The 26091-nt window shown below is 34.5% G+C and overlaps 1 protein-coding gene across 1 annotated transcript; it reads right to left on the bottom strand.

The window, feature by feature from the left end:
- Nucleotides 1-1047: 1047 nt before the first annotated feature.
- On the bottom strand, nt 1048-25897 carry LOC134281529 (uncharacterized; the record flags this gene model as incomplete). The annotated part of the gene is made up of 4 exons (XM_062763984.1): nt 25799-25897; nt 21066-21168; nt 13491-13555; nt 1048-1160 (listed from the first exon to the last, which is right to left on the bottom strand). Coding segments are annotated over exons 1-4 (339 nt in total), but the record flags the coding sequence as incomplete, so codon positions are not given.
- Nucleotides 25898-26091: the final 194 nt, after the last annotated feature.

Genomic DNA, 26091 nt, shown 5'->3' with positions numbered 1-26091 from the left:
CCACAAACTGCATACAGAGCAGTTTGAAATGAATATGAAAAAGAATACTTGAATCTTTAGTACCTAATGTATGACATCGCTCAGGATACCATATCAAGATTTCATCATAAAATTGCAATTATTCCTATTTTGGCATTTTCTTTGTCAGCACGAAAAATACTCATAAAAATCTGGTGATTAACATTCTATAGCAGTCCGATGTATTTACTACTGGTATTCATTTTACAATAAAGCTATTAACCCATGCAACATAAAACATTTCTCAATTTTAAGAAGTATATATACTTCATTAAATATCCAGCTTAATTTTCTCTCATTTTTTTTTTCAAGGGGAAAGGGACAAATGTAGAGAAAAAAATTGCCTGTGTGGCGACTATTTACTATTTTTTGTATTAACATATTTATATTTATGGCTCAATTTAATCAGCTGTAGCAGATGCTGTATGCATATAAATTACAATTCTTACCAGTTTTTATTTTTTGTGAAAAGAAAATGAGTCAAATCTGAAAATTTTAACCTCTTACTGTTCAATGAATTGATGTACACAGATTTAAATAATGTAAATTATCTTCAAGAAAGTTTGAAAAATTCTGTTAAATTATTATCCGTAAATTAATATATTTTAATAATTGGCCTGAGGCCATTTTCTCACCCTATTTTAGTTTTTGAGACAGGTTTGAGCGACCTATCAATAATAAATAATGCAGTATCAGAGTATGTTTTCCTTTGACAATCTTAGACTCAGCAGCCGATTTTCTGAATCAATGGAAACCATCATGAAATAATTCATTGAATCTCTGCAATTTTCTGATGCATATACACACTTCATTACACTGTCAACAGCAGCATTTGTTGACTGACTGCATCAAACTACCAGGGGTGTCTCATATTCAATCATTTCTGACTGTTTTCTTTTTCTTTGGTAAACATAAACGGTTTTCTTAGAGGAGATAATGAAAAAAAATATTCTAGTGAAAATCAAATATTAAACTTTCTCTACTTTCTAAAATAGAATTTAAAAAAAGAATTGAAAATAAAAATCTTACCCTGACTTCTATGTTGAGCTGTTTGTCTGACTTTTTCTGTTTGAGTTTTTGGAGGAACTGTTCTGATGCGATAGGTTCCCTCTTCACTCCTGCTACCGCCTTTTCTTCCTTCTCTGCAGAAGAGTCATCAAAACCAAATACAGATTTGATACTACTAAGTTGATTGCTAAGAGCCATCAACAGTCTCTTGCCCATTGTCCTTAAATGTCTAATTCCCCATTTACTAGGCAAAGGCAACTGAACTCAAATGGAAAATGAGAGCATTGCACAAAAATACAGTTATTCCTTGCACTACTACACATCACTTGGCCAGTAACTTTTACTAAAAGAAGGAAATTTTCCGTTTTAATTTTTCCCCGCCCAATGTGTGCAAGTTTGTCTAACCTCGGTCCCCCCAGACAAACTCTGGAGTTAACCATTCACCAGACAATAGTACAGAACAATGGAGATCTGCCCTAACAGAAGGACTCTATAGATATATATGTGTGTGTATATCCCATCTAATCAATCCATCGATTGTTGACAAAGGAGCTCAGGCATATCTTTTCAATGTTTCACTCCGGGTAGCAGGCAAGCAAACTCTCCCGTTTTTCTTATGGGTGTATTACATTGACGACGATCACACGGTTATTGTATAATACACTGTTAATATTCCGGCACGTACCGACGCTAGCATACAATTAACTTAAATGCTAAGTTAGTCATGTTTCGTATGGATTTTTCCAACCTTTACTTATATGTATATTTATATACCTGCATGGGATGCATATATACATATATAGTAAGTCAATTAATTCACACTTCAAAAGAAAAGTCAAGGAATAGAAACATATGAAAGTTTTGCACAAATCAGATTATCTGTACTGTACTGGAAGAGGAAAATCTGAATGCGTCTCTGACACCCCCAGTGACTTCTAACTCCCAACGGAGTCAAATGAGCCGATCTGCTGAAATCTGCCGGCAATCGTGGCCTCCCACCTATTTATACTCGCGTTCACACGATCCTCCTGTTAGAAGTGGGACTTTCCACCTTAATACTCCAGACATCACATCTCTATACGACAGAACATTACCATCTGTTCAAGTTGGAACCTCATTTACATAATGGTCCTTCAATAACGAGAGTAAAGATAAATTAATGTAATTACAAAGTCTGCCTCCTCAGCCGAGAGTTGCCTGATGAATTTCATATTATTTTCTTCCAACACTGATATTGTTTCAATGGAAAAAAAAATGTAATCACAATCAATACTCGGAAAATAACAAAAGAATTATCTAGCAGCTAACTGGATCGCTAGAAAAAAAGTTAATTATAAAGCACGTGCTGAGTTGCTCTGAGGATACCAAACCATTTTATTTTTCCAGTTCCAAAGACAATCTCCAGCTAGTATTTATATACTGCTGCTGAGAATTCAAATCTGTCACCTGTGACAATATAAAAACCTAAAAAGCAGTGAACTCCAAAATCAATAACTCGGTTTTTAAAACGCTGATCGGATGAGACGGATATAGACAGAGATCACCAGAGAGACGGTACTCACAATGATAGGATATAGTCTAAAAATTCAAATTCTCAGTTGTTCAAACATTGAACTTCTTAGTTGTTCAAACACTGGTGATGGTTCAATAACAGATACACAATTCTACCGCATGTGCACTCTCTTCCTTTATATGAGTGAAATGAAAAATTGATTTTGCTTTTGTGGCTATGTAATTAAATCATTTTAGCTATGATCAAGGTATCATATTCTATCTAAAGATAAGTAAGATTAAAAGTATTCACTACATTCTTGCTTAAGGTGAAGCCATACTCTTTTAATTATGATACAGTAGATTGTATTTAAAACCCAAATTGCTTACCGGGTATACAGACTACAGACTATAACTGTTACAGTTTACTTCTTTTCCCCAAACTTAGGTTATAATATTTATTTATATCCATATTTATTTTTAAAGATTCAATTAAATTCTTTAAAAAATACATGAGAAAACTGTTTTGAAATATGGATGAAAAAAAGATTTTTTTTTAATTAGCTAGAAATTATTGTGTAGAAATGCTTCCACCTGATCATGAAGTTTCAATTTGTGTAACTGTTCTTTTTTTTTGTCTTGTTTGCCTGAGGTCTTTAGCATTAGACATCTTTTTTTGTTGGAGAAAAAAAAAATCAATAAAAGTATTCAAAATCAATTATTTTACAAGAGATGTTAAGCTTATATTTTATATTAGGAAATAGCATGCATTCTTTCTGAAACAAGACTTAGTATCAGAGCAAAAAGGTTCAATTTAAATACAAGTAACAATGTTAGAACACATATACTGTATCTTTTAAATACATGTGATATTACATATGGTTTTTATTCATGGAAATATGGAAATGAAGATAAAGAAGGTATTCAGTATGTTTTGTAGTTGGATATGGAATTAATTTCATAAATTTGACAGGATTTTTGACATTTTTATGAGTGTGAAGCACAATGCTTGGATCTGTAGCTCCGTAACTCTTTGTGACTGTTCAGATTTTCTTAACCAGAACACAGAATCTCTGATGCCAATATGTAAGTGAGCTTGCAAAATTAAAACACCAATATTTTTTTTGAGTGCATATTTGCAATTTTGTAGACGTGACCTTGAATTTTATACTTTTTGTGCATGTGACCTTGAACTTTTATTTTTCTTTCTTACAATAGTACAATTTTACTAGATAATCTTGGAAAAATGAATAGAAAGTACATAACATGTTGACCGTTTGTTTATATTGTATAATTGTGTTTACCTATACTGAACTTTCCGTGCATTGGCAATAGGTTGATTGAGCACTTTGCTGCTTCCCGATGTAAATTTGCCACTTAGCAGCATCCAATTTTTTAACCATACTAGTACATATCAATATATATAATATATATAAATTGTAGTAGTTTGTAGTAGTTTAGTGTCACAGTGTAGTTGGGGGGGTGTTGCTATGTTGTTAATCCTACAATGGAGGATTTCACATTCATTTACAGTTACTGTAATAATCTGTGTTAGATTACCAACAAACTGAACTCCCCCAACAATATAGTACAGTGATATTCTATATTTTTTCTTCCAGAAAATTTTACTCTGTTACTAATTTTTAGGATATAAAAAACGATTCCCGAGGACAGGTCTAAATTTACACCCCTCCAGTGGCAATTGGTGGCATCTCAAAAGGAGTAAAAAAAATTCTCAATTAGTACCGGTAATGTTAATTAAACAAACGATTGAAACAAGCCTGGAGCTAAATGACCTACGTATAAAGACTGCAATGTCCAATAAGAAAAAAAAAACAACTAGGAGCAAACAACCTAGGTGGAATTGACTGTGTTTTTGGAAACACTTTAAAGAGTGTATTCAAAAACAACAACTAATGAATAAGCAGGCTCTCAACAATAATGACAATGACGCCAAAGTCCAACGACGCCGTGTAAACAAAGAACGCTTAATTAAAAATTACATCAAGAAAGTAGCCATATTTGAAAATAGCACAATAATAATATTTTGTTTTTGCATGTTCCAAAATGTTGTCAAGTTCTGACGCTGCGTCCATTCAGTTAATGCAAATATATCAACACTTTCACAAATTTTATGCAAAGCAAATGCAAAACAAATCATATTTCCAAAACTGGACAAGGAGCAAGAAAACAACTTTTCTCATCATGAGGAATGACAGATATTGCAGGGCGATATTGGTCTTGTGGGGAGATATTGGTCTTGCTGGTGTTAAAAGCTATAAGTGGTTTATCATAATGAAGTTAGATATTGATTGTTCTCTGAATAAGTTGATTAATAATTCATCTCATCATCAATACAAAATATATTTCTCGCATGAGCAGAGAGAATAATTGTTTTACTCCAGACGAGAGAGAGGACGCAAGGTGAGAATCTGTGACAACCTCCGCGATATTAAACCTCTATCCCACACCGCTCTTCGGAGTTATTTCTCACGGAGTCCCCGCTTTTGTAGTCAACAACGCATTAAATCACTCACTCTATCACTAACTGTCTCACAGGAAAAGGATTTTGTGCCAATTTTTTCCCTATGTGATGATACATGGTGCACTCAAAACAATAAATAATCTGAATTAATCTCTCCATTTTACGTAGGGAATAGAGCAATCACTCAGTGATTGATTATGGTTAATACTGATCTGTTGTCAAGCTCAGCCACCCTGAAAAATGGCCCGAAAGTAGGATTTTAAAACAATGGAAGTTGTACTAAATCTTTTTATCATGGCATAAAATGCAACGAGTCTTGCACAGAGAATTTAAAAAGTGGAGGGGTGGGGGTAAGGGAGAAAAACACAACTGCACCAGTTTATGGTTAAAGTATTTAGTGTTCATGCCTTTTTGTTTTCCATTGCCAGGTAAAAAACAAATTTGTCACTAATGTATATTCTAAAAAAATTGCTTTTAATTGTTACATTATCAAACAAGAGGCCCATGGGCCATAATGCTAAGGGGTCTTCATGGTTTAAAAACTAGAATCAATATCATGTAATGAGTGCTTTCATATAAATGGGTATTTTGTTCTTGAGAAGAAGAATTTTAATAATTTTTCATAGTTGCCCATCCTTATCCCACAAGTTTGTATAATCACAATACTTGAGAATGTTTCCATACAAATATGACATGCCCAGCTTAAGGGGGGGGGGGGGGGGCAGGACCCCGACCCCCCCCCCCCCCCCCATCCCCTGGAATCTGGAATTTGCAGAGCTATTAAATGTATATACTAAACCAAGTATGGTAAAAGTGACCTTGGACACCCATAGAAAATGCAGACCCCTCCTCAAAAACACAGATCTATAAGAAATTGGTATGAAAAGTCCTGCTATGAAGTTTTAAAAGTAAATGACTAACTCCCCTCCCCTTTTTTGCTTGTCAAGAAATTTCTATGTTGAAAATTTTTTTTGACTATGGTGGACCTCCCCCCTGGAAAAAATTTCTGGATCCGAGTATCTAACAAATCCAGCTACAGAAGAGAGAGTATCTACAATTACAGTCCAGCTAAAATAGAGAGAGCATCTACAAATACAGTCCAATCACATCAGAGAGAGTATCTATAAATACAGTTCAATCACACCAGAGAGAGTATCTACAAATACAGTCCAATCACACCAGAGAGAGTCTCTACAAATACAGTCCAATCACACCAGAGAGAGAGTATCTACAAATACAGTACAATCACACCAGAGAGAGTATCTACAAATACAGTCCAATCACATCAGAGAGAGTATCTACAAATACACTCCAATCACACCAGAGTATCTACAAATACACTCCAAACACACCAGAGAGAGTATCTACAATTACAGTCCAGCTAAAATAGAGAGAGCATCTACAAATACAGTCCAATCACACCAGAGAAAGAGTATCTACAAATACAGTCCAATCACACCAGAGAGAGTAACTACAAATACAGCCCAATCACACCAGAGAGAGTATCTACAAATACAGTCCAATCACACCAGAGAGAGTATCTACAAATACAGTCCAATCACATCAGAGAGAGTATCTACAAATACAGTTCAATCACACCAGAGAGAGTATCTACAAATACAGTCCAATCACACCAGAGAGAGTCTCTACAAATACACTCCAATCACACCAGAGAGAGTATCTACAAATACACTCCAATCACACCAGAGAGAGAGTATCTACAAATACAGTACAATCACACCAGAGAGAGTATCTACAAATACAGTCCAATCACACCAGAGTATCTACAAATACACTCCAATCACACCAGAGAGAGTATCTACAAATACACTCCAATCAGAGCAGAGAGAGTGTCTACAAATACAGTCCAATCACACCAGAGAGAGTGTCTACAAATACAGTCCAATCACATCAGAGAGAGTATCTACAACTACACTCCAGTCACACCAGAGAGAGTGCCTACAAATACAGCCCAATCACACAAGAGAGTATATCTACAAATACAGTCCAATCACAGCAGAGAGAGTAACTACAAATACAGTCCAATCACACCAGAGTATCTACAAATACAGTCCAATCACACCAGAGTATCTAAAAATACAGTCCAATCACACTAGATAGAGTATCTACAAATACAGTCCAATCACACCAGAGAGAGTATCTACAAATACAGTCCAATCATACCAGAGAGAGTATCTACAAATACAGTCCAATCACACCAGAGAGAGAGTATCTACAAATACAGTCCAATCACACCAGAGAGAGAGTATCTACAAATACAGTCCAATCACACCAGAGAGAGAGTATCTACAAATACAGTACAATCATACCAGAGAGAGAGTATCTACAAATACAGTACAATCACACCAGAGAGAGAGTATCTACAAATACAATACAATCACACCAGAGAGAGTCTCTACAAATACACTCCAATCACACCAGAGAGAGTATCTACAAATACACTCCAATCACACCAGAGAGAGTATCTACAAATACAGTCCAATCACACCAGAGAGAGTATCTACAAATACAGTCCAATCACACCAGAGAGAGTATCTACAAATACAGTCCAATCACACCAGAGAGAGTCTCTACAAATACAGTCCAATCACACCAGAGAGAGTCTCTACAAATACACTCCAATCACACCAGAGAGAGTTAAAACAAATACAGTCCAATCACACCAGAGAGAGTACTATAAATACATTCCAATCACACCAGAGAGAGTATCTACAAATACAGTCCAATCACACCAGAGAGAGTCTCTACAAATACAGTCCAATCACACCAGAGAGAGTATATCTACAAATACACTCCAATCACACCAGAGAGAGTCTCTACAAATACAGTCCAATCACACCAGAGAGAGTACTACAAATACATTCCAATCACACCAGAGAGAGTATCTACAAATACAGTCCAATCACACCAGAGTATCTACAAATACAGTCCAATCACACCAGAGAGAGTTAAAACAAATACAGTCCAATCACACCAGAGAGAGCATCTACAAATACAGTCCAATTACACCAGAGAGAGTATCTGCAATTCTTGCTTCAAGTGACCACTTTTCACAACTTTCTAAATGTAGTGAGATTACTTTGATTTTAACTTTCATATTCTCACCTTGAACCGATACCTAAGTTTAACTTGTTGAATATTTTAAGTTTCTGTCTTGAACACTTCATAATTTTATAAGTTATGTCTGGGTTTAAAGTTATGGGCAGAAAATAATTACTGAGGCTGACAATAATTCAGACAGGTGTAGATAGACCAAAATATAGTATAATAATGTTCAGTAGGGAAGCAGAAAATATTGCCCTGCCTCTTGTCAGTGAACAGAGAAAGTATTCTGGGCAAGACTCTAACGCAAGGCCTGATCAAAAACAGACTCCATCCTGATAAAAACAATGCGAGTAAATGAGAAGAAAATCACAGCCAGGGGCCAAAGTGAAAAAGTTCACATAATGCAGATCAATACAAAATTGCACAATTATCACATTTAATTTGATATCTAACAGGCACGACTGGACTGATTGGGTTATAATGGCCCGGTGAACTGGGGTCACATGTAGACTGTACACCTCGATCAGGTGTGAGGTTCAGTACTCTGTCCATCATCTCATTCAAATCTGTGTTAATGGGGTCGTAATGAATTCATTAATTACTGCACCTATTAATGAATAATAAAAACAGTAAGATAAAAAAATAAAATGACACTCAACAAAATCATTATAGGTGATCATATAAAGCAATCCAAGACTTTCTAAATGAGGCAATTCCTTTATGGTTGGTGGATAGGCTTGGAAAATATTGTGAGATCTTTCTTGCTTTTAGGAATTATGCACGTCTCAAGATTAAATTCCATATTGTAAACAGACACCTGTGGTAATTTGGTAATGAAACTGGGACGTTCATTTAATGATTTCAATTATTTAGCATCAGAGATGACATTTTTAATTCATGCAGACTGTCTCAAGATACGCTCAAATAATATGACAATATACGCAAATACATGTTCAAAGTAGAACTTACTGAAGCGAGTCTATCGAAGTGATCGAATTTACCAGGTTGTTCATGTGGAAGTGAGTATTGTCAATCTGTACATAAAATTTCAGGGTTTGAAGGTAGTAAAAATGTGATATTTTAAGAAATATTCCACCAATTAATTTGAAAATAAACAGGGTTCAACCTTTTACAATGCCACATAAGTAAGTGAAAGCTAAGGATTGATAGCTAGTCCCCAGTTTTTCTTTAAATCTTGCCCACAAGCTGTAACAGACACACTAAAACACATATGCACAGTAGTGATGCTGTTAGTTTGTGAAGTTTGCTTTCATATGCATTACAGACCTATACTTCAAATCAAATCATAATAAGGTTTAAATTAAAAATTTCAAGATTTTTTTTTACCATACACAAATTGCCTGTTAGATGTTCAACAGCTGTAAGCTTTTTTTTTTTTCATTGTGCATCTTCAGATACTGTAAAATAAGCATGACCTACAGTACACATAGACCTGGGCATCTTATTGAAGCTAGGATCACAATGTAATACTGGGCATCTTATTGAAGCTAGGATCACAATATTTAAGAAATAAACAACTTTATTCAGTGAACATGGCGTTATGAATAGCAATTGCTCTGCTGGCATATTCCATGATGCGCGCTAGCGCATCATGGAAAATATGCCAGCAGAGCTATTGCTATTCATAATGCCATGTTCACTGAATAATCGTTGTTTATTACTTATATTTGCATTCTTTGAGTTTTTCAGAATATCAGAGGAAATCCTGACTTACATAAGGACGCAGCTTCTTGTCTTTAGTAATGAAAAACATACGGCTTTAAAATCACTACACCTGATCAATGATCCTTTTCTCTAATAAATCACAAACAATTTATTAAGTATTTCCCTCTCAAATACAGTTATCTATCTGGATACAAGCAGCGCCGTCATCACATTCTCTTAATTTTTGTTTTGATGCAGTTGTGACGTCATCGACCAACGTTATTGAAACCCTCTGACAAAAATCAATAATTTAAATCTATGATGAAAAATAAGAATGCCTTTATTATGATTATTACTCTAGAATGCTTTTCTATGATTTTTTTTTTTTTAGTTTTTCTATTTATTTTTAATAGCTGAAATCATTCTTGAAGTAGATATACTAGTTAAATTTTCTCTTTCTGAATGTTATTACCCAAGTGTGAAGAGTTATCGTTCTTTGTACAAATATGCATGATACGAAAAAATATAAATATAGCCGTTCTCTAAATTTTTAAAAAGTTTTATTATACAATTAAATACATTGACCAAAATTAAATTTTTAAAGATATGAATCAGCAATTTTAAATATTCTGAATTTCTTTTTTTTTTTTAAAGAATATTATTAAAAACCTATATTTATTCCTCTTACAAAACATTTTATATATATACTTCTAAACACTCTAAAGAAGTGTAGTAGAGCTTGTTCTGCACGAGTGTGATAGAGCAATTGCACACGTGGCAGATGCAGTTGCGCCTCTAGTGCTATGAACGCAGTTGATGACTACATATTCATAGTGGGAGAGAGCAGTGAATATGCAAATATAATACTATGTACCCCAGAAATTTACTTTCTCATGTATTAACAAAAAGTTTTGCTCATATTAGGGATGCTTATAATGTCCTTTAAACAATACAAAACTGTGAACAAGGCCTTGGACATCCCAAAGGTAGGATCAGGTGCCTACAAGGAGGAAACACACTTTGTTGACTGGTCACACTAACCGCGAGTCCTTTGTATTGACTAAAGTAGGTCGGAACTTTTCGTACAGATTCAGTAAAAAGAAAAACAAGCAAAGAGAACAGTTTATAAATGTCAAAATAGGACCCAAATGATAGGTAATATGCGTGAACAAGGTCATTATATCGACATAGAAATTACAAATCACTGTCTTCAAACGAGGTTGTTGAAATCCCTGTAACCTAAAGTATCAAAAATAAGAGTTAAATACATAATTAATTATAGGAGATACAATTCTAAAAGCCAGAGAAAGTTTAAACTAGACAAAAGAGGGTATATTAAAGTAGCGACAAAAAATTGTCGGCGTAAATGTTGAAATGATCTCGTTTGTAATACAATGTAGTTGTGAGATGGTATCGTCGGCATTCCTATAAATCTAGAGTTACAGTTATGCATTACTTATTAAGAATCTGGTATTGGTATACCATACATTGGACAAACTTTTGAATTTTATCTAATTTTTCTTTTTTTTTCTTTTAAAGTCTTATATGATAAAATAATTAATTTATAAGGTTTTCAAATAATACACTAGCTGTGTGTATCAAATTTCTGAACTTTTTTCCACTGCTAAGAAGTTTTTAACAGTTTTGTCAGATTATTTGTTTTAAATCAATAATGTTCATTCGTTTTTAAAATTTTACCTCTTGTTTTATTTCAAGAAATGAATATTTTATTACTTCTTTCAACTGTGTTTACAATTACTTCACAAAGTTTAATTCCTTGTAGTATAGTTATCATTTTATCTTACTGCAAGAATAGGAAGGGAGGAGGTATACATTTTTATATATGTAACAAGAAGTTTTTATTCATCATAAAGATTTTATATATACATGTATTTTATGATTTAACATTAAATTATACAAGCAATGTATGTACACTGTACCTGTTTTCAATAATAAAATATTTTTGAACCTATTTATAAAGTTTTTGTCTAAGCAGCATTGTAAAGTGTGTGTCATTTCAATCCTTTTGATAAATTTCTTTTTTCTTTACACATATGTAGAAGAACTGCCTCTGTGATTTTAATATACTAAGGACAAAAAAAATCCATGTGCACCAACATTTATGTCATCCATTTCTGTAGGAGTCAATTCTGAATTCAGATCATTTTATCAAAGTCCATTACCGCAGTGCCTTTGTCAATGTAACCACCATTTTTCAAGAAGTCAATTTTCAAATTGGTGCATATAAATCCTTATAAAATTCATACTGAAATGAAAGGATATACCACAAAAGTAAATGAAAGGTAGTTTATTATACAATATTAAGAATTCATTTACTTCTATCCCTTAAATTCTGAGTTACACAGTAAATATTTTTTCTGAAATCTTGTATTTTAATTGCAATTTCTGGATCTGCACTGCCTTCTCATATCCAATTGAGGACTAATTTATTTATTTTAATTAATTTCATCAATATTTGTCAGGAATTCATTTGTTAATATTAGTTTAATTATACCTATTTAATATATAGGTTCATTAATTTATGACACCAGATTTTAACAAAATTACACTTGACTATACATCAATTTTAGGACAAAAATTACACTTGACTATACATCAATTTTAGGACAACCCTTGTACAGTTACTTAATATCCCCTTGAAAGGAAAATTTCTCTAAATGAATATTTCACTTCAATTCCTTATAAATGTAAAGAACTCATATTATTTCTAAAAATGCCTACTTTGTGGTAATGTTTCCTATAGCTGTCTGCAATGCTACCATGATGTATTATAATAGATAACATGAGACTGCTTTCCACAAAGAGAACTGTCGAGTGTTCTCAAAACTAACACAATTTCAGCAACTATCGATAGCTTTGGTGTTCATTTTAATCTTCTTAAAAATTAATTTACTGGCCTGTGATCAAATATCATAATGTGCAAAAATCTAGATGAGTTATCATTCATTAATCTAGGAAAGTGAGATTTTTCCAATAATCGTTGGTTGGCTTTAATGATTATGTTACAGCAACTTGACTTCCAAACTCCCACATGTACAAATATTTGAACAAGTGAAAAAGAAATTCTAGCAGCATATTCTAGTCATTTACAATGACAGTGCATACAAAGTACAGGTAAAGAGAAAACTTTCCTCATTTCTCAATAATGTACCCTGAAAATTAATTCTGCTAGCTACTTTGACTTGTGACATTGAAAATCAATATTTATCATAATTTTAGCATTATAATTTTTTTTTTTTAATTTCCTTTGTTGACTTTTATCTTAATGGCTCTTGAAATAAAATAAAATATCATAAAACAAGAGATGTTTGTAAAACATTTATACCCCCCTCCCCCAAATAATTGGAATTTTTCTCAGTTCAAGGGGCTTAATTCTATCCGAAGTGGCTCCATCTTACCCAAATCTAAATTTGATCTAGATTTTTTTACCATAAATCTGTACACCAAATTTCATTTTCAATACGTACAATCTCTGCAGAGAAAATGAAGGGAAACTGCAAATAATTGCAATTTTTCTAAGTTCAAGGGGCATAAATCTGTCCAAAATGGCCTGATCAACCCAATTGTATCCCAAACTGAACTTGATCTAGATCTTATGATAAATCTTTATACCAAATTTCATTTCATTGACATATGTGCAACCTCTGTGAAGAAAATGAAAAAATGAATGGAAACTGATGGTGGACCGACAGACAGTGAATGGTCTAAGACATCACTAATGCCTTGTAGCAGTTACCTCTCTTTTGCAGGTCCAGCTTGTCTCTTCTTTTCTTCTTGTTTTCAGGTGTGTCATACTGGTCTCTACAAAATCAATCAATCAATCCATCAATTAATCAGGTGTTTCATACTGGTCTCTACAAAATCAATCAATCAATCTACATAAAATAATGTATATTGAGAATGGTGATTCAATTTTTTTTTTTTTTTTTTTTTTGCATTGTTCAGAAATCATAAAAGGATTCCTGTTTACAGTTATTCATAAACTACAAAACTAAATGAATGCAGGCAATCTATAATAGAGGCAGGATCTCTTATTGTTTGAATGTTCAGATATATGGCCAACTTTGTATTGCAAACAAAGCAACATAATAGTACAACTTATGACACTTCATGATTTTCATTAGTTCTATATAGTTTTGGCATGGATGCTTAAGACACTTGATAAATAGAACCGTTTCATATACTTTAATCAAACCAATTTTTGAAGTAGATTCACTAAAGCCTGAACTAGCAGTTTGCATCCACAAGATGCACAATTTATTGCACTGCAGCATTTTGGTAAATGCCAGGGTTTAATCTAACCTAGTATTAGCCTGGATCCAGAGGTATGCAACCCAAGAATGGTTTATATGTATTCCTCATGCTTAAAGCTCCTAGAAGGAAAATTCTCAAAAGGAACTTGTCAAGTTGAATGGTGCAAGAGGGGTCAGCAATGAAGCTCTCTTAGATTTAAGATTTCACTAGATGCTGTCATGAGACAGTAATACCCGCACTAAGGTGTTTGCCTCTAAATGCACACTTCTTCATATTGGGCTTTACCACGGAAAAAGTCAATATAATTCAATAATTTACATAATACATGTATTCTTCAAATTGAGCATAATATGCTCAGGTGACCATGTAGCTGCAGATCTGCAGCGTTATGGTTTTATATATTTGTCTTTGACCATAACGCTACCGATCCCCATATGCAAAAAAGGTGCAATTTACGGCGCAATATTTTTTGCGCACTGTTGGGCAGAATTTCTCCACTTTCTAGCATTGGTCAATCAACTACCTTTCACTCCCTAATTTTAGACACATTCTGTAGTCAAAATGTATATTTTGTCCACCTCTCAGCCATTTATAGTCATCTCTACAGGCAATAAACTCGCTTGATGTGAATTTTATGCAATCTAACAAATAATTTTAATCAAGCGAGTTTATCTCGTGTAGAGATGACTATAAAAGGATTGGAGATGGATAAAATATACAGATTAGTTAAATAATGTGCCTAGAATTAGGGGGTGAAAGGTAGTAAATTGACCGATGCTGGAAAGTGGAGAAATTCTCCCCAGAAGTGCGCAAAAAAATATTGCACTGTAAATTGCACCTTTTTTGCATTACAGGATCTGTAGCTTTATGGTCAAAGACTAATATATAAAATCATAACGCTATACAGATCTGCAGCTAGTGACCATGTGACCCATGGGCCTCCATCTTATAGATATTTCATATTCTTAATTCATTACCAGTCGGAAATTAAACAACAGAATTAAATTAATGATGTAAATTAGGTTTGATAAGGGGGGGGGGGGGCACATAATTGGAACTTTTAAATATATTTTCTCATATAGATTAACAACAAATAATATTATTCAAATTAGTGTAAAGCGTTTTTGATGAATTTTTCAAAATGTGCAAAGTTTATTTATATTTGATTAGGCAGAAACTTCTTGAAAGCTGCCATATACACAATCAATTTAGTCAACCCCGACCCCTCTCCCATCAACACACACACACAAACACACCTTACTTGCCTGTTTTTGGAAATAGGCCTAGATGGCAAAGTCAAAATAAAACATCTTTTGTAAATGATAATTTTCAATTTGTTCTTGCACTATACATGTATCTGAACACCTGCATCACATTGGGCTTGCGTCACGTACCCAACTTAAGTACTAGTTTTACCACTGGCATCATTTTAGATTTCACTGCACGTGCAGTAGGCTACTAGTGTGCATCATTGCATATATGTCAGTAGGAATTATTTTATTTTGTGTTTTAACTGGATTATAGTTCATGAAGATAACAGTGCCTAAATAATGACAATCGGTAAGTACAAGTTTTGGTATAGATTTGGGTAAAATAGTCTGAAATGCAAACGGTTAGGTTCAGCATCGGATGACCTTTGATCCTTTAAACTTACAATGGACGAATTTCACATTCTGAAGAGTTATCCCCCGTTATCAACGTTACATTCAGTTACAAGATCCAGAATTTTTTTTTCTGGGAGGGAGGTGGGGAAGGGGGGGGGGGTTCCAGACCAGAATTAGCCTGGTTCCCTGTCCCTGTTTTGCTTTATATACTCCGTGTCACTAGGGTCAGGTGGAGTACAATGGAATCCACCTGGCTCTCCTGCCTTGGCAAGGATGAGACAGGGGACCAGGCTAAACCAGAATTTCCTGAGAAGCAAAAAAAAAAAAAGAAGTTATGGTTGGGTCTGTTTTCTAGGGTGGAGGGACACTTAGGGCATCCAAAGTCATTTTTATTTCCTCCAGTATATATTATAGTCCTGCAAATTCCGGGGGGGGGGGGGGGGGGGTGTTGAGGGGGGGGGATCTCCCAATCCACTTCCCTGTCCCTGTAATGACAAATGATCATGTGACTCCTAAATAGTAGGAAACTTTTTCCATTTCACTATATATAATTTTGTTTCTTGTGTTATTATGTTATGTAAATTTAATGGTATAAAGGTTATGAACCCCTAGAGGTCATCCCCACTCTCCTAATGAGCTGAAATGTTCACAATATGACTACATTAAATTGAATAAAAGTGCATCAATGATAAGATTACTTGACATTTTATTCATGAATTTGTGTCAACCTATCTTCCTAGAATTAGGAATGAAAATCATTCAGAGATGGACCACATTAAACTATTTGTGTAAACATTTTTTTAATGTAAAAACAAGTAGTAGTTTGCATACATGAACATTGAACAGGGGTCTGGGAAGGGGTGAGGGGAAGGATCGAGTTAATTTTTCTTTATATACGTCTTAATGGTTGAAAACTCCTAAAATGAATGTTGACCTCAAATCTAACTTGTCCTCATTATTTTTCAAGTGGTGGTGTCTCCATATGAGTGAAAAATACCTGAGAGGGATGTTTAACAACAAACAAAATGACATAAAAACACAATATTGATTTGCGTTAAGAAATATGCAGGGGATTTTTTCCATCATAAATCTTCTTCTCAAGAACAGCAAGGGCATTATTGTCCCCCATTTTGGGAAAGGGAGGGGACATTAAATCTCATTTGTCTGTCAGTCTGTCCATCTTATTTACAGCTAGTATGTGCATTTGTCACAATAAATTTAACCTTGGTCATAACTTTTGAATAATAAGAGATTGTGCTTTCATATTTCACATGTACATTACCACAAAACTTTCTAAATATACTATGATTTTTTAACCGAAGTGAGACCTTGACCTTAAAGTTTTACCTACTTTCCAAAAAATAACATTTTAAATTGATCATTTTGAAAGAGAAAAGAAAGGGCATTCAAATTATACATGTTTATTACATGTGAAAAGACTTTTCTAAATATATCATGACTTTTGACTCTGTGACCTTGACCTAGAAGTTTAACCTACTTTTCAAAAATATTATATTGTATATATAACTTTTGATTCAAAAGAGATAGGACTTTCATATTTGACATTTACATTACCTGCAACAAAATGTTTCAGAGCATGCTATGATTTTTCCCCTTTGACCCAATTTTCAAAAATTGATATATGATAGGGGTGCATATTTGACACACAATCTGCCATAAATTATGGCATCCCATTCACTAAAACACAGAAAGCAGAGGACCACAATTCTTGGGTGCATATTTGACACACAATCTGCCATAAATTATGGCATCCCATTCACTAAAACACAGAAAGCAGAGGACCACAATTCTTTGAATTTGCTTGTATAATCTTGATAGATGGAAACATCCTCATATAATGTAGATTCAAGTTTTTTATGCCACACCATGATTAGGAATACATACATGTATAGTTTTTGTCATGTCCGTCCTCCACCCTTCCATCTGTCTTTCCATCGGGCTCAAAGAAACTTTCTAGATATTTTTATCAAAGTTCATATGTTGATGCATACTGATGTAAATATCCAACTGCAGCAATATTTTTTGACTTTGACTTTTCCTTTGACCTAATTCACTTAACTTTTCTTTAAATCAGTGTTTAGCTTTATTTTAAAGAAACCGTTCAAGTTGTGTAATGAAACTTCACATGATGATACATACTGATGTAAGCTTTACAATGCTTCACTCTTTTTTACCTTGACCATTCCTGTGACCTTGACCTCACTTTTCTAAAATTAATATCTAGATCAGTTTTGAATAAACAATTCAAGATATATTTATCAAACTTCATATGCTGATACATACTGCTGAGAGCTATTAATACATCAACTCATTTTGACCTTGAATTTTCCTTTGACCTTGACCTCACTTTTTAAATTATGTGTTTATCTAAGTTTTAAATAAACCATTAATTATAGTTTTATCAAACGTCATATGCTAATAGTCAATTCATACTGATGTAAGCTTTTCAACTGCAACAACATTTTGGCCCCAACCTTTCCTTTGACCTCTCTTTTTTTAAGAAAAAGATGTTAAGCTCAGCTTCATTAAATCATTCAAGATATTTTTATCCAACATAATATGCTGATATGTATTAGTGAAGCTACTCACCTGCATCAAAAACTTCACCTTGCACATTCCTGTGACCTTGACCTCCATCCTTTTTAATTTGTATTTCGCTTAGTTTTAAACAAATGATTTAAGACATTTTTAAAACATCATTTTTCGACCCCCATTAGTCCCCCCGTTGCAAAATCAACATTCTGAAACCTTACTGCACATCTACACGACACCGCCAACCATCTCCCAAAAGATGATTAGCCTACTGTGTAAAATGTAAGAGGAGTTCAGGGAAGACGGGGCTCTTTGCATAAAAAACGTCATTTTTCGACCTCCATTCGACCCCCCGGGGCAAAATCAAAATTCCGAAACCTTACTGCACATCTACACGACACCACCAACCATCTCCCAAAAGATGATTAGCCTACTGTGTAAAATGTAAGAGGAGTTCAGGGAAGACAGGGCTTTTTGCATAAAAAACCTCATTTTTCGACCCCCATTTGACCCCCCGGGGCAAAATCAAATTCCGAAACCTTACTGCACATCTACATGACACCACCAACCATCTCCCAAAAGATGATTAGCCTACTGTGTAAAATGTAAGAGGAGTTCAGGGAAGACGGGGCTTTTTGCATAAAAAACATCATTTTTCGACCCCCATTTGACCCCCCGGGGCAAAATCAAAATTCTGAAACCTTACTGCACATCTACATGAACCAACTAAACAACCAACAAAATCGGATAAGCCTACTGTGTAGAATGTAAGAGGAGTTCAGGGAAGACGGGGCTTTTTGCATAAAAAACGTCATTTTTCGACCCCCATTTGACCCCCCGGGGCAAAATCAAAATTCTGAAACCTTACTGCACATCTACATGACACCACCAACCATCTCCCAAAAGATGATTAGCCTACTGTGTAAAATGTAAGAGGAGTTCAAGGAAGACGGGGCTTTTTGCATAAAAAACATCATTTTTCGACCCCCATTTGACCCCCCGGGGCAAAATCAAAATTCCGAAACCTTACTGCACATCTACATGACACCATCAATCATCTCCCAAAAGATGATTAGCCTACTGTGTAAAATGTAAGAGGAGTTCAGGGAAGAATTCCGAAACCTTACTGCACATCTACATGAAACCACCAACCATCTCCCAAAAGATGATTAGCCTACTGTGTAAAATGTAAGAGGAGTTCAGGGAAGATGGGGCTTTTTGCATAAAAAACGTCATTTTTCGACCCCCATTTGACCCCCCGGGGCAAAATCAAAATTCCAAAACCTTACTGCACATCTACATGACACCACCAACCATCTCCCAAAAGATGATTAGCCTACTATGTAAAATGTAAGAGGAGTTCAGGGAAGACGGGGCTTTTTGCATAAAAAACATCATTTTTCGACCCCCATTTGACCCCCCGGGGCAAAATCAAAATTCCGAAACCTTACTGCACATCTACATGACACCACCAACCATCTCCCAAAAGATGATTAGCCTACTGTGTAAAATGTAAAAGGAGTTCAGGGAAGAAAAGTGTGACAGACGGACGGACGGATGGACGGACGGACGGACGGACATGAGTAACAACAATATACCCGAACTTTCTTTAGAAAGTGCGGGTATAATCAAGGTATGCTAGTGTACAAGTATTGAGAATTTAATGTATTTTATTAAAATACAAATCCCATCTCAATTTTAACCTTCGTACATTAAATTGAAAGCAATCATGTTCATAAATGACATTGATCTTGTCAAGTAAACCATAACATTTAATAATAATCAATATATTCATTCTATAATTAATTAATCTTTAATGATAAATTGATTTTTAGATGTGAGGGTACAACTGATGTTGGTCTTCTATTCTTTGGCTTATATGGTACAAAATCTGGTTTAATTACTCAGGGGCCACCCATAAAACAGTGGTTGAATGACAAATTAGGCCTTAACTATCTTCATTGACTTACTTCAAATTGATTTATTTTCTTCTTTATCATATCAAAATAAACCTTAAATTACTAATACACAGCAAAAAATTTATGCACATAGTTATTCAAAGATTACATTGCCCAGGTTAAAAACTTAATATTATCATTAATGGCAAGGGGCCTGCATACCTTACCTGAAGCATTTACACCTGGCCAGACCTAGACCAAACAAGAGATGCTTGTAAAACATTTATACCCCCTCCTCCAAATAATTGGAATTTTTCTGATTCCATGGGACATAACTGTCCAAAATGACCCGATTGTACCCAAAACAGAAACTAACCTAGATAATCTTATAATAAATCTGTATACGAAATTTCATTTCAACATGTGCAACCTCTGCAAACAAAATGAACGGAAACTGATGTTGGACCGACAGACTGAGTGATCACCTTACCTGAAGTATTTACATGTGGCCAAACCTAAACCAAAGAAGGTGACAAAGGCGCATATCACCTTACCTGAAGTATTTACACGTGGCCAGACCTAGACCAAAGAAGGTGACAAAGGCACACATCATCTTACCTGAAGTATTTACACGTGGCCAGACCTAGACCAAAGAAGGTGACCAAGGCAAATATCACCTTACCTGAAGCATTAACACCTGGCCAGAACTTGATCAAAGAAGGTGACAAAGGCACACATTATCTTACCTAAAGTATTTACATGTGGCCAGACCTAAACCAAAGAAGGTGACAAAGGCACATATCACCTTACCTGAAGTATTTACAGGTAGCCAGACCTAAACCAAAGAAGGTGACAAAGGCACACATCATCTTACCTGAAGTATTTACACGTGGCCAGACCTAGACCAAAGAAGGTGACAAAGGCAAACATCATCTTACCTGAAGTATTTACATGTGGCCAAACCTAAACCAAAGAAGGTGACAAAGGTACACATCATCTTACCTGAAGTATTTACACGTGGCCAGACCTAAACCGAAGAAGGTGACAAAGGCACATATCATCGCCCATAGCAGGATTCCATCAGAGCCCTCCCCCACAGACACACCTATATAATCAAAGAAATACAGTTGTTTACATATGCAACACTTAGGAGTAAATAAATTTTAACTGTGTCTACCTAATGGAAAAGACTGCCTAAGTATTGTTGAAAGCTCAGATAAAGAGTGATAACTATACATTATAACAAGATATGTATTAAGCAACTTATTTTTACTTGATTATTTTTAGGCCTCCATAATTGAAGATTCGGGGTCATAGTTTTTGCCCCGTCCACCCATCTGTCTGCCTCTCTGTTTGTCCTCAAAAACTTTAACCCTTCTCATAACTTTTGAGTGGGTCACGGTGGGGCAATGAATGTCATATTTCACAGGTGTTTTCCTTGTGACAAGACCTTACTTTGGATACCACCAAATTTTGATCTCTTGACCTTGGAGTTTGACCCACTCTTACAAAAATTTTTTAACATTTTAACCATTTGGCCATAACTTTTGAACAGAGAGAACTAGGGCTTCATATTCCCTTTCATAGACCTTTTAAATATTTTTTACCTTGACCTTAGAGTTTGACCCACTTTTTAAAAACTTTAAAACTTAGCCATAACTTTTGAACAGTCTGTACTATGGCTTTCTTATTTCTTTGTGACAAAACCTTACGTTGGGTACCAATCTTGACCTTCTGACCTTGAATTGACCTTTGTAGTTTGACATGCATTTGAGAAAATTCAACCCTTGCCATAAGCTGCCATACAGGGACATCAGTGTTATGCAGACTACATCAAAATTTCAATAATTAGGGATCATGTTCAGTACTTACGTGAACTCTTTTAGATTTGCAGACAACAGTTTGCTGATGGCAATGTTGAATAACATTTTTATTTTGGACTGCTAAATGATTTCAAATTCATTTCAGCATATGTAATATACAGACTGCTATTGATGTTAATCTGTCATTTAAAGAAAAAATCTTTTGCATGAAATTTAGAACAGCTACAGAGGATCACTAAACCTTAAGCCCTGAAGTCACTACTTTGAAATTGAAGCAAATTTCAGCAACCTCGCATGCAGTATGCAGATATTACACAATGAACCAGGTTAACATTATAATGGCAAGGTATTTTGGTATCACATACTCATTTATTTACCATGCCTGTGATTTAAACCAATGATGGACCATTGATAGACATCTTCTGAATAGGATTGATGGATTGAGATCAGGAGACTTTTCTATACAATGGATAGCATCCACTAAATTGTTTACATCAGGGAAATGAACATACATCAGTAATGTCAATATGGAGGCATTAGTACTGTCAATATTAACTTTGTGGGCCCACAATAAAGAAAATACCAAACTGCACTATATGACCACATGGAGGCATAGACAGTAACCATACATTATAGCTACAGTCTCATTTTCAATATGTCATTGACTTGCTATATGTTTACTTAAAAAAGCAGCCTTGATATTTTAAGTGGGTTTGAGGATGGCAAAAAAGTGCTAATTCATCAATACAATCTACAGTCACTCATCTGGAAAATGTGATTAAACCCAGGATCTGAAGCAAACCTTGTAGTGTACATCCTTAGATGTATCATCTATACAAGTTTGGTCAACATAGGGCTTATCCCATAGTTCTGCTCCAAGAACATACCTGGCCTGGGGGCCATAAAACTAAGACAAGCTCACTTTTGATCTCAGTCTCACTTTTTCCAAAGGAACTAACAGCGGAAAAATGAGACTGAGATCAAAAGTGAGCTTGTCTAAGTTTTATGGCCCTCAGGCCTGGTCTCTCAACTGGAAAATGTAGGTCAGATCCAGCATCCGAAGCAAACCTGGTAGTTGAAGTAGATGAATAGACCAAGAGACATTGGGAAATGGATGGACATTTTTACCTAATACATCTTAAGAATGGAATTTGCTCCACAATCTTGCAAATTATTTTAAAGAGTAATTGAAAAATGTCATTATTTCTGAGAGACATTGAGCCAGTATTGATCTGACAAAGCAAAAAGTTCAGAAATACTGGATAACAGTTATTAAATCCCAGACTAGATGAAAAATACTATAAAGCAAATGACAGGAATTGGGTACATCTGTCAAATGTAACACAAGTTAAGCTTAAAGAATGCAAGAGGAAATCAAATTATATCACTTGTGACAGATTGTCTGTAAATTCCTGTTACAAGGAAAATTGATCTAGAGAAAGCTTGTCAGGAAAGTTTTTGTCTGGTGACAATATCAAGAGTTTAAAAAAAAATCCTTCTTTTATGTGCACAATGTAGCACCAAAATTCCTGAAAAAAGGATGCATTTTATTGAACAACATTTAATGTTGAAGCACTATATCCAGTAGGATAAATATGTTTACAGATTATTTGGTGCCATGGGTAGCTTGCATATTATATATATTATGCATTACTTAGATAAGAAAGCTTAATTTAGTTCAAGAGCTAATGTATTTATAAATGATACCTAAATTATGAAAGAAATATCATTAAACAAATTTCTGAGATATTTGGATACAATGCTCTTCAAATTTCCTTCATGCTCAGAACATTGAGAATGCACATTTTCTCCTTGGATCCAATAAAACCAGTTGCTCAGAAATATAGTTGACAAATGTCAATAATTCATACACTTTATTTCAGATAAGCTAACTGTATTTTGCATGGCTGTCAATCTAATAAAAAGAACTACCGGTAGTTACCCTAGACAATGCTTCTGACCACAATCAAAACCAAAGCATTTTACTTCAAAATGTGCAAAATAAAACCAGTCACGAATACCTTTGCTTACTAATCAGTGATAAATCTATTGGCTAAAAATGGCAAAAGTAAAAATTCTTTTTTAATTTTCAATTTTTTTTCATTTCCAAGTTTTCTCATTCCTTTATATAACTATTTAAACTAAAAAAAAAATCCTGGACCTACCTACTCGAGCTGTCCAGATGGGAATAAACATTATAACAATTTAAGGTGATTAAACATCCTTATTGATAGTTCATTCTTATCAATTAATTTCAATAAAAAGTAACACAACAAATATTATTGTCAAAAATGTAAATTATAAGGATTTTTTTGTTTGAGAACATTCCTGGTTGCTAAATCAAAGAGATTTCATTTCATCAAGAAGATCTTTTAAATTAGAAATTTTTTTTTAAACTGCTAGCAGCTAGGCTTAAAAAAATATGCATTTACGTAACAACTCTGATGAAAGTTGCTTTGCAGCATGGTATACACAAGATGCCTAACTATAGGCAGACAATTTTTTTAGGGGGGAGGGGGAGTGTCTGATATAGATCATTGATTAAATATTAAGGTTAAGTTTGAATATCAAACATGTTTGCTTTTAGAATTCATTTTATCATACAAGAAAATCCAAAGAGAAAATTTTTCAGGAACATATCACTTGTAAGTATTGATGCTATAGGGAGCTGTGTCAAAGCTGGTATTTCCTACTAGAAGTTTACAATCAAGCAATACATGTACTAGCTGATTAAATCTTTAGCTTTATCCAACACGCAATATACATACCAGGTACGAACTATATTTATTTTATGTAGAGTCATATCGGATTCCATACATGTGAGTTGTGAAAGTAATCATTTTTTATTGGCTGTTATACAACTTCTACATATTACATGGATGGAACTCTACAGAATCCTAATAAGTCTGATGTACATACAGATGCCATGTGCATAAAAATCAATTTAGAGACACTCAGGATTTTTATAGTTTGAAGGACGATACGGAAGCTAAAATCAATTTTCTCCTCTTACTAGTAGGTGTAATGATGCATTCTTGGATTTTACCTTTTAAATCTCAGTTTTGATTTAAGAGAGAGGGAAAAAATGATGCTGTAACAGATGTTTACTTGATTAAAAGGCAAGATTTAATCAAAGAGTAAAGTCTGCATTGCCTTAAGGAGAACGAATCAGAAAAAAATAATTGACGAATTTGAATAATATTACTTTACACATTTCGACAAATACAAAATGCCCACATGGTGCAGTGGTTAGAGCATTTACTCTAGAGTCACAAAGTGAGAAGTAGATCCATACTTCGTGGGTTCAAATCACTGTGGGACATTGAGACTGGTTCTTCGGATGAGACCGTATAAACCAAGGTCCTGTTTCCAAATATAGATTGTGGCATGAAAAAGATTCCTCAATGCTCAATGTCCCTGAGTGCCAAGTATAGGAAAAATTTGCAGCTCCCCATCAGAAAATGGTGGCATCTCCATATGAGTGAAAAATTCTGGAGAGGGATGTTAAACAGCATACATATTAACAACGAATACAAAAAACTAAATTAACACATTAAATGGAGACTAAGCAACATCCTCAATCTTATTTAAATTTAGCTGAATCTTTTTATGAATGTCTAATGACTTATGTGTGTCCAGACAGAGTTCAAGTTGACCCATAAAACTGGAATATTTTACTTCTTCCAATGTCAAATATAAATAGAACAAGCAATGTTTGTAAAACACTTATCCCACCCTTCGTGCAACCTCTGCAAAGAAAATGAATGGAAACTGATGGTGAACCGACAGACAGCAGGCAAAGCAATATGCCCTCCTTTCTTCAAAGGGAGACATAAAAACAACTTTAAATGTCTCTCTAAGAATGAACCATTTGCTCCAAAAAGTGGAACATCTGATTTTAGACTAACTTACCAATGTTACTGATGTCTGTGGTGTTGGGGCCGGGCTCTGTTGTTAATCCAGGTGCCATGACAACACCCCAACAACCATCCAATCATTGCTTCCAGCACCTACAAACAGTCATACAACTGTTAGCAATCATAAAGAAGGAAGTAATTTTGTAAATGAAAAAAAGAAACATTCAGTTATTTGAATATTTCATAGGTCAATCATTCATACTAATGGAATTTCTACACTATAAAATCTAGCAGCTAGGAGTAGAACTTGACGAACCAGTGCATGAACACGAAACACCTTAATTTTCT

This window comes from Saccostrea cucullata, unplaced genomic scaffold (assembly GCF_032062105.1).
Source record: "Saccostrea cucullata isolate Sc308-1 unplaced genomic scaffold, CSIRO_AGI_Scuc_v1 ctg5259, whole genome shotgun sequence".
In the NCBI taxonomy this organism is placed as follows: domain Eukaryota; kingdom Metazoa; phylum Mollusca; class Bivalvia; order Ostreida; family Ostreidae; genus Saccostrea; species Saccostrea cuccullata.
The sequence above is the reverse complement of the archived record's forward strand: the minus strand, read 5'-3'. Positions and strand labels throughout refer to the sequence as shown.